Source organism: Bombus terrestris, chromosome 3 (assembly GCF_910591885.1).
Source record: "Bombus terrestris chromosome 3, iyBomTerr1.2, whole genome shotgun sequence".
Classification (NCBI taxonomy): domain Eukaryota; kingdom Metazoa; phylum Arthropoda; class Insecta; order Hymenoptera; family Apidae; genus Bombus; species Bombus terrestris.
The window spans coordinates 7,209,947-7,218,598 of record NC_063271.1 but is presented as its reverse complement, the minus strand read 5'-3'; the positions used below and the strand labels follow the sequence as shown (position 1 = coordinate 7,218,598).

The 8,652-nt window shown below is 28.7% G+C and overlaps 3 protein-coding genes across 7 annotated transcripts; 1 reads left to right on the top strand and 2 right to left on the bottom strand.

Moving 5' to 3' along the window:
• Nucleotides 1–51: 51 nt before the first annotated feature.
• Nucleotides 52–3,850, bottom strand: LOC100642280 (protein will die slowly). Its single transcript, XM_003394322.4, has 8 exons — nt 3,132–3,850; nt 2,895–2,991; nt 2,651–2,814; nt 2,427–2,516; nt 1,932–2,071; nt 1,604–1,835; nt 1,416–1,503; nt 52–753 (listed from the first exon to the last, which is right to left on the bottom strand). The coding sequence occupies exons 1-8, from the start codon at nt 3,222–3,224 to the stop codon at nt 653–655; spliced, it is 1,005 nt and encodes a 334-aa protein (XP_003394370.1). The 5' UTR covers nt 3,225–3,850; the 3' UTR covers nt 52–652.
• A 67-nt stretch (nt 3,851–3,917) lies between these two features.
• Nucleotides 3,918–5,716, top strand: LOC100644879 (DNA repair protein XRCC2-like). The gene is made up of 2 exons (XM_012320443.3): nt 3,918–4,126; nt 4,355–5,716. The coding sequence occupies exon 2, from the start codon at nt 4,532–4,534 to the stop codon at nt 5,324–5,326; it is 795 nt and encodes a 264-aa protein (XP_012175833.1). The 5' UTR covers nt 3,918–4,126; nt 4,355–4,531; the 3' UTR covers nt 5,327–5,716.
• LOC100644049 (sec1 family domain-containing protein 2) lies at nt 5,198–8,544 on the bottom strand. Of its 5 annotated transcripts, none has more exons than XM_020868432.2 (11): nt 8,430–8,544; nt 7,922–8,178; nt 7,578–7,820; nt 7,227–7,496; nt 6,957–7,142; nt 6,609–6,866; nt 6,408–6,536; nt 6,101–6,332; nt 5,931–6,057; nt 5,677–5,826; nt 5,198–5,582 (listed from the first exon to the last, which is right to left on the bottom strand). In XM_020868432.2, exons 2-11 carry the CDS (start codon nt 8,120–8,122, stop codon nt 5,375–5,377), a joined length of 2,004 nt encoding a protein of 667 aa, XP_020724091.1. In that variant the 5' UTR covers nt 8,123–8,178; nt 8,430–8,544; the 3' UTR covers nt 5,198–5,374. The 5 variants fall into 5 exon arrangements, with proteins under 5 accessions (XP_020724091.1, XP_012175831.1, XP_003394381.1 ...); XM_012320441.3 differs by lacking the exon at nt 8,430–8,544 and adding an exon at nt 8,256–8,415; XM_003394333.4 differs by lacking the exon at nt 8,430–8,544 and adding an exon at nt 8,256–8,415 and having other exon boundaries at nt 5,931–6,039.
• Nucleotides 8,545–8,652: the final 108 nt, after the last annotated feature.

The following is an 8,652-nucleotide window of genomic DNA, read 5'->3' as shown; positions in this document are numbered from 1 at the left end:
TATGCTGCATCCCGATTTGCAAATAAAGAGGTACAAACTGCACATTTCATCTCAGGTACGAAAAAATACATATTTATATTTTTTTCTTTTCGTCACTTTCTTTACATAAACGTATTTTTGTTACAAGGATAGCTTTATAATCTTTTTTCATTCTTTTTCCTCTTTAGAATATTTAAAGAGGTTACATATAACCGTTGCATTCTGTTCAAAATATTATACATATTGTTTTATTTTCTAGTGTCATATAAATAGAAAGGAGTACATATTCGCTTTACAAGTAAATTACATAGTTACAAACGTAAAGCTATCGGTTATACATAACGTCGAAATGATAAGAAAATTGTTCACCGAAACACTGTTTACTCTTGGATTTGTTTCGTAACCGATGCATGATAATTTAGATTTATTGCGTTCATTCAATTATAATGGTAATCTTAATATCTAATTGTATAAAACCAGGTTCTACTTTCTACAATTATCCGAAAGATAGACGCAAATTATCTATTAAAATTATTAATTTCATTATGATTGAAAATTGAGTAAATGTAAAAATTTTAAAAAGTAAAGAAAATGAAGATCGAATAAGATGTTTCTAAAAGATACAAACGCTCTTTGTAGAATTTTTAATAAAATCGTGAGTAACATGCACATTCTATGTGTCACTTTTCCATAATTTGATAGTTTTATCGTTTTCAAGGGCGGCTGAAGCTATAATATTATCGGTTGGATGACACGTAGTACATAGCACAACATCTAAAAATCAACAGAAGAATTGATTAGTATATTATACAGGGTGGTTGGTAACTGGTGGTATAAGCGGAACGGAGGTGATTCTACGCGAAAAAAGAAGTCGAAAATATAGAATAAAAATTTTTCGTTTGAGGCTTTGTTTTCGAGAAAATCGACTTTGAATTTTCGCTCGGTACGCGTGTACTTTATCACGTCTCGTTATAACGGATCTCACTGTAGATCGTTGTCTCGATGAATATTATTGCAGTTTAAGTTTGTTTTTGTCGTAACGGAAAATTAGAAATACATAATGAAATAATATGAAGTAATCATAAAGTTTATTATTACAAAAATTGTTGAAAATCTTGCCCATTCTGCCGAACACATACTTCTGCTCTTCTAATTAAATTTCTATGAACATTTTCTAACGTATTCGATTGTTTTAAAGTATGAAAGGCTACAATAATCTTTTCTTTCAATTGCTCGCAATTCAAAATTCAAAGTCGATTTTCTCGAAAACAAAGCCTCAAACGAAAAATTTTTATTCTATATTTTCGACTTCTTTTTTCGCGTAGAATCACCCCCTTTCCGCTTGTACCACCAGTTACCAACCACCCTGTATATGAGGCCAATATTTCACCATAATGATATAAATCGAATCATCTCTATAATATAATCTATTATACCTGTGTGTCCTTGCAATTTTTGAACAATCTCCTTCGTCTGCAAATTCCAAATGTATACCATATTGTCTTCTGAACCCGAAACAATCCACTGATGAACAAAAAAATCAAAAATATAAAAATAAGTTAAACAACGTTGATTTAATGATACCGAACGAATGCATTGCATACACGAACGTAATATAACCTACCTTTCCTCCTGTAACTGAAAAATTTGCGAAGATGCAATATTTTTCATTTTTATGACCTGTATACGTTTTCAAACATTTTCCTTTGCTATAATCCCAAAGCTTTAACGTATTGTCTAGTGTTGCTGCCAAAATATATTTTCCATTTGGTGAAAACTTTACAAAAGATACAGGAGGGTTATCATCGTCGATTAAAGTCTTCAAACATTGGCCAGATGCAGTGTCCCAAATTCGACTACATAACAATCATATCAATTGGTGTTATTCATATTTATTTGTTTATTCCCTAACAAGCAGATATTGACATTCAAAAAGAAATATGCACACTTACCATAATCCGTCGTAACTACTAGATACAATTAATGATCCGTCCCTATTAAAATGAACTGCACTTACAGGATCCGAATGAGCAGGTAAAGTTTTCAAACATTTTCCAGTTCTAACATCCCATATCCGAACACTTTCATCAAACTAATAATATTTATTATGTTAACATTGTATATATATTTACAGTGCAAGTCTTTGTCCATATAAACACATAAGCTATTTTTAATAAAGTTCAGAAATATTGTATAAAATTCCATTTAATATCAACTATTTTCTTGTTTTGAATGCTCTTATTTAATTCAAGTATTATCATAAATTTTTCACCAATACATATTGAAACAAATTCTTTTCTATTTCATGTTAATTTAAGTATATATTATGACATGTTTCATTCTTGCATTATCATTGTACACTAAGCTTATGTACATAATTCAGAGACTTGCATGTTATTCTTAAACAAAAAACTCACATAAATGAATTTTTATACTGAAATACTTACAGAACCAGAAACTATTAAATTTGACTGTGGATTAAAATTGCAACAGAAAACATAGTTACTATGGCCTTTTAAAGTTTTTAAGCACTTTCCCTGAAAATAAAAAGAAATATACATAACTAAGTTATTTATGATAAATATCTTACATTTATGTTAAAGTTGTAGACTTCATACAAATCTAAATTCATTTTAAATATAATTTCTTAAAGTAAAAGTAGTCAACTTACAGAACTCAATTCCCATATTTTCAAAGTTTTATCATCAGAAGCAGATACTAATAGTCTACTATCGCTAGACCATGCAACATCTGAAATACCAAGCTTATGGCCGGATATTGTTTTCTCAAATTTGCCATCATAGGAACCCCATATTTTAATTAATTTATCTGCAGCTACAAGCAAAAAATTAATTTTGTTTAGATAAACTTAGCAATTACAAAATTGGTATTAGATTAGAAACATTTTTATTTACAAGAACTTGCAAGCCATTCTCCATTAGGACTGAATTTTACAGAAGAGACTGCTTTGGTATGGCCTGCCAAGGTATACTTCAGGGTATAATTCGGTTTCTACAAAAATCAACAAGCACACAGGAATTTTAACCATATTATTCACAAATAAAAAGAAGAGAAATATTAATAAAAATAGTTAGAAAGAGAGAGAAAGAAAGAGCAGAAATATTAGAGCACAAATTATTGAGTTTTCTCACCAACGTTGAGCTACTTTTAGTGCCACTGGCTGGAGCAGTTGCAGTATTATTGACAGACGTTTGATGCCCTGGTGATGGTCCAAGTGGCACCATTTTTCGACAAGTTTTGGAAAATATACTAACTTATGAGATAAAAATTTGAGTATATATATAAACAAAGAACACGATAAATTATATGGATAAACTCAAAACATTAGCACATTTATTATTCAATCCTCACATAAAAATCCAGAAGAAAATGCTTCCTCAATATTAAAGGAATAAATTTTTTCAAATTCTCTTATTTAATATATCTATCAAAAACTGCATTTTGGATTCATGCCATATCCAAAATCGTTTAATAATGATACCTTTACATTTTTTTTAAATCACTAATGCACATGTGATCACAATGTAATTTCTTGTTGTTGACTACCACTATCTACCAAGTGTCGAATCGTAAAATTGTCTCTTATTCGTAAAACTTTTCAATTTCCGTTTGTATTTCTTTATATAATTCTTTTCACTTTTAGTCTTCGTATTTATATCTTTTCATTTATACCTTCATAAATAAAAACATTTGTTCGTTCATGAAAAACTTTCTAATATACATACGCGTCCATAATATACGTGACAAAAATGAAAAACAATAAGATTGTTGCCTACTCTCTATTTCTTAACACCTGATATTTTACATTAAATTCAGGATTTATGAAACTCAAACACGAAATAACTTATCACGTGACAATCTTTATATCTCTATGGTTACAGCACTTACAGCTTACAATTTACAGCCTACCGAATAGTCGAAAAATTGCGATAGAAGCTTAAGTCGTCCTTCAAAAAAAGTTTCATTTGTTAACCTCACTTTTTACAAGTTTGCTCATTTCTTTAATTCATCAAGCCGAGTATATTAATATCGTTTCATTTAAAGCGGATGGTTAATAACTTTACAATATAGTATTAATTAAGTTATGTCCTTCCTTACATTCATAGGAGAACTTGCTGATTTTTATGTAAGCTCAGTTAAGGATTAATTTGCAATCATGTTTATAAGACCAAAGCTTTTGTTCCATTACTTTTTATTATTTTTACGCATTATTTATTTAAATTTTTTATTGATTTTTTTAAATAATATGTATTGTAACATTACAATATATACATGTATCTTATTTAAAGTTTTATATATATACAATACTATACGAATGCAATATATATGTATATAATATTCATGTTTCTTACAGACAGAATATGTAAAAGAGAAATCTTGATAGTAACTAGATAGAAAACTTGATAGTAAAAAGTAAAATGTTGTAAAATAAAAATATTGCAGCAATTTAAATGATATTTTAAGTAACAAAGAAATAAAGGTTGACCCACAGGCATATATTAAATAAAGGAAAGTATTAGAAATAAAACCTATGCAACCACAGATTGAATCTGGAGCAGAATTGCTCACTAGGCTAAATGAAAAACCGAGCTTACATGGCCTCGAAGATACTTTGTTCTCTGAAGGTCTTCAGAACACAGATATTATAGAAATTGGTGGAGAACGATCATCTGGTAAGACTTTTCTTTTATCTCAAATGCTTGCAAGGTGTATCTTACCAAATAATTATGCAATCAAAGGCTGCAATGCTTCAGCTATTTTGATAAATACTGATCATCATTTTCAAACTTCAAAATTAGTTGAATTGATGAGCAGTATCATAAATACAGCCAATATATCATTTTCTGAAGCAATTGATACAGAGTTTGATAAGACAACTATTATTAAAGATTCTTTGCGCAACTTGCATATCATTGATTGTTATAATAATGAACAATTTTCTTTAACATTACATACACTGGATGACATATTTCTTGATAACACCAAAATTGCACTTCTTGCTATTGACAGCATAACAGCATATTATTGGCAAGACTGTGAAGATAATATTACTACAATTGATACATATATAAAGAAATTGTTAAAAATTATCAAACTACAAACAACTCGATTTAATGTAGCAACTATATATACCAAATTATGTGAAAATATACATAACAAAAGAAAATGTCTTACAAATAATATAGATTATAAAATATTATTGTGCAAGGTGTGTAATTCGACAAATTTTATATGTACATTAGAAACAATACAAATTATTAGGAAAATACATTATTCCATTTTATCCAATGGTATAAAATGGAAGATAGATGAAAGAGAAGGATGAACTCTATTACATTTACAAATTTTTCTATTATATCTACAAAAAAAATAATTAAGAAAAGAACATTTTATCCACTATATCCAAAGGGTTTAATAATCTAGATCCTGCTAATATTATATGTGGTGATTTTTCGTTACTATGTGCAGATACTACTTCTTGAATTACTTTTGCCTCCTCTGCAGTAATGCCTCCAACAACATATATTAAAATATAAGGATTGTCTCGAGGATGACGTTTTGTTTTACCCCTTAAAATTAAACTGCAATGGAAGAAGATTTATAAATTCTTAATATTTAATATCATATTTTAAGAAATTTCATTCATATGAATTATTTCAAATGAAGAATTTTTACTTGAAGCCAGCTGAAATAAATGAAGATGATTTTTTATGAAGATCTCGTAGTTCTCGATTCATGTCTACACTAAATATATCCTTTGTAACTTGTTCTAATATACTAATGTATCGAGTTGCTTCCTGAGAGCTCGGTTTCAACATACAAAATCTGCAAATAATTATTTCGTTATTAATATAATTTTGTTCAAAACAGATAATGTTAATTATTAAGAGATTAATTAAAAAAGAAAAGTTTTCATGTAGAGGCTTTACCTATAATCTTGCAATATTAAACGTTGTTCCGCGATTAATCTCAGAGTATTGAGAATACGTGCTGCAATGTTACATGATGTTTCTTGCGCTACAGCAACATCGTCTCCACCTAAAATAACAAATGCAACTTTAAAATATTTTGAAAAGAACGTGTCTCAAATAATATGTACCTAGTAGTAATAAGCTACGCTGATAGGCTGATTTTGTATTCATCAAAGGATTTTCTTTTAAAATTTGGAAATCTTCAAAAATTGCATCCGCAATTGACTCTTCTAATCGGCGTTCTTGTTGTGTGGAAAATCGAATCTGCGTTCCCGCAAGTGAGTAAACATGTATCAGTAATGCTAGTAAGTTTTCAACATCAAGTCCCCTGAGAATTCGCGTTCGTATAATATTACTCAACTAAAAAATTGTTTAATTTATATTTATTAAGTAGACACATATCGTTGTATAAATGAAATTAAAAAAAAAGTTTACCTGTACGAGTATACTCGAGGATTCTCGACTCACAGAAAGATTTTGCAAAGCTAATTTTTCTAAACTAGTAAGTAGCTCAATCTGATCAGCTTTTTGCGATATAGATGCTTCGATTATTGCTAAAATACACTATATCTCGAAGTGAAAAGAAGTAGCTTTAGGATTTGTCCATTGTTCGAAGAAATGAAAATTGAAAATTACCTGAAGTTTTTCTGTATGAATTGTCATAGAATCAATACTGTTTGTGGATTGAATTTTGCTGAGAAGTTTTTCTAAGCTATGACCAGAAATCCTTGTTGGTGTTCTTAATTTTGGACTACCTTTTGCTAAAGTTATATCATTTAAAAATTGGTTAACTGTATTTAACAACCTTTTTCCTTTTTGTGAAATAAGAAGGTCCATCATCTCATCTTCCATACTTGCTAAACAACCTGGTATTTCATATGATTTTAACACTTCCTTGAACCCCATAAAAAAAGTAATCTATCATTCACCATCCACATAAATTAACAAAAACAGTTATATGAACAACTATATACTTATTTGTACCGTTACACTCCCAAATAGAAGTGACATATTAATGGCTACATCGTTATCATGATGCGGTAAATGAGGAAATGTACGTAATATTTTTGCAAGGAAAGATTCCATATTGTTACTAGTAGGTGTACAAAGATCTAATGTTCTGTCAATCAAAATAAGAGAGACTCCTATTTCTGAAGTTTCAGATAAATGCTATAGAAGTAACAATCAGTAAAATTTATTTTTCATTAACTTATCTTAATTTATTTTTTCAGTGCCTTACTTTCTACTACTTACACTTTTATGATTAATACTAGATATATAATCTTCTAAATTCTTTGCAAGATGATCACTTAAATTTCCAAGTGAATAAATATCTAATTTAGCTCCTATACTATCAAATAGATTATAAAATGAATATGCTAAGAAATTCAATTTAACAAATGTATCTTTTGGAATATTTGTGTCCAGAGATGGCATTAAATCTCCAAAAGGAGGTGTTACAAATAAATCCTTATTTAAAAGGGCAATAAAAATCGGTACATAGATAATGTTAACAACAGGTTCCTATAAATTAAGCTTGCTTAGTTATAATCGAAGTAAATTTGAAAAAAGTTTGAAGACAAAATAAATAATTGATTAACCAACTTGAGAAAGATTTCCTGAAGTCATCCAAACCTTAATGTCCTTCTTTAATTTATTGTAATCTAATTTTTCTTCAGCAGATAATGTTCCCAAATGGTTGATAGTGCCACAAGGTACACCGCAGTACACAATACAGTTCTGGAAAGTATTCTTTGCCAGAATCATTTTAATTGTTCGTTGATAAAATGCTGGATCACCAGATGTTGATATAATAACAGCTTTTTTAGTATCTTTTACTTCGACATACTAAAAATGACAAGAAATACATTTAATATCTTTCATCTTTTTAAAGCTATATTTTCTATTTCTTTTAAATCTTTCACAATCCTATAAATATATATACCTACTCGAAAATGATACATGCCGAACTCATAAACTGCAACTGCTCCAGCATCTTTTAATGCTAAATAGCCTTTACCAGCTGTATACCAATGCAAACATTCAATTGCACAGTGATCTACATAAACTACTGCATCACATACTTCTGCAAAAATATTTTTCCAATATTCAGAGATAAGTTTTTTAATTTTTAAAATAATGTCTGTCATTTTTCTTCTCAAAATTTCAGTAGCGATCACTTCCTTGATTTCTCATTATCTATAACCTGTTTAATGATATACAAATCAACTTTTCTCCAAATTTTAATATTGATACTCTATTATGTATACAAATAACACATACGTGTATATGATCATATATATTAGTACATAATAACGAAGCTGCAATGAAGCAAGTTAGTCGAAAAAAGTACTTAGTTAACCTAATTTCTATATTATATATTATACAGTATCGTACAAAAAGATGTACATATATCAAACAGTATGTACAGATATTGACATGCATATGTATACACACCTACTCTTCATATACGTGCGCACGCGGTCTTGTTTGCGTATAGTTACATATACGTACATATGTTGAACTTGGAGTATAAAGGACGTCTTTTATTTTATATTATTTATTACTTTATCACCATCAGCTACTACTTATAATCTATAATAGAATTTAAATATGAAATTTGAATGAAGAAAAAGAAAGTAGGACAAAAAATGGAATGCATATTCTTTTATTTATATAA

Coding starts and splice junctions, on each gene's coding strand:
- LOC100642280 (XM_003394322.4), bottom strand. CDS start 3,224: ATGGTGCCACTTGGACCATCACCAGGGCATCAAACGTCTGTCAATAAT. Junction 1,836..1,931: donor AGTAGTTACGACGGATTATG/GTAAGTGTGCAT, acceptor ATTGTTATGTAG/TCGAATTTGGGACACTGCAT. Junction 754..1,415: donor AAAATTGCAAGGACACACAG/GTATAATAGATT, acceptor GTTGATTTTTAG/ATGTTGTGCTATGTACTACG.
- LOC100644879 (XM_012320443.3), top strand. CDS start 4,532: ATGCAACCACAGATTGAATCTGGAGCAGAATTGCTCACTAGGCTAAAT.
- LOC100644049 (XM_020868432.2), bottom strand. CDS start 8,122: ATGACAGACATTATTTTAAAAATTAAAAAACTTATCTCTGAATATTGG. Junction 6,058..6,100: donor GCGTAGCTTATTACTACTAG/GTACATATTATT, acceptor AATATTTTAAAG/TTGCATTTGTTATTTTAGGT. Junction 5,583..5,676: donor TTTATTTCAGCTGGCTTCAA/GTAAAAATTCTT, acceptor CTTCCATTGCAG/TTTAATTTTAAGGGGTAAAA.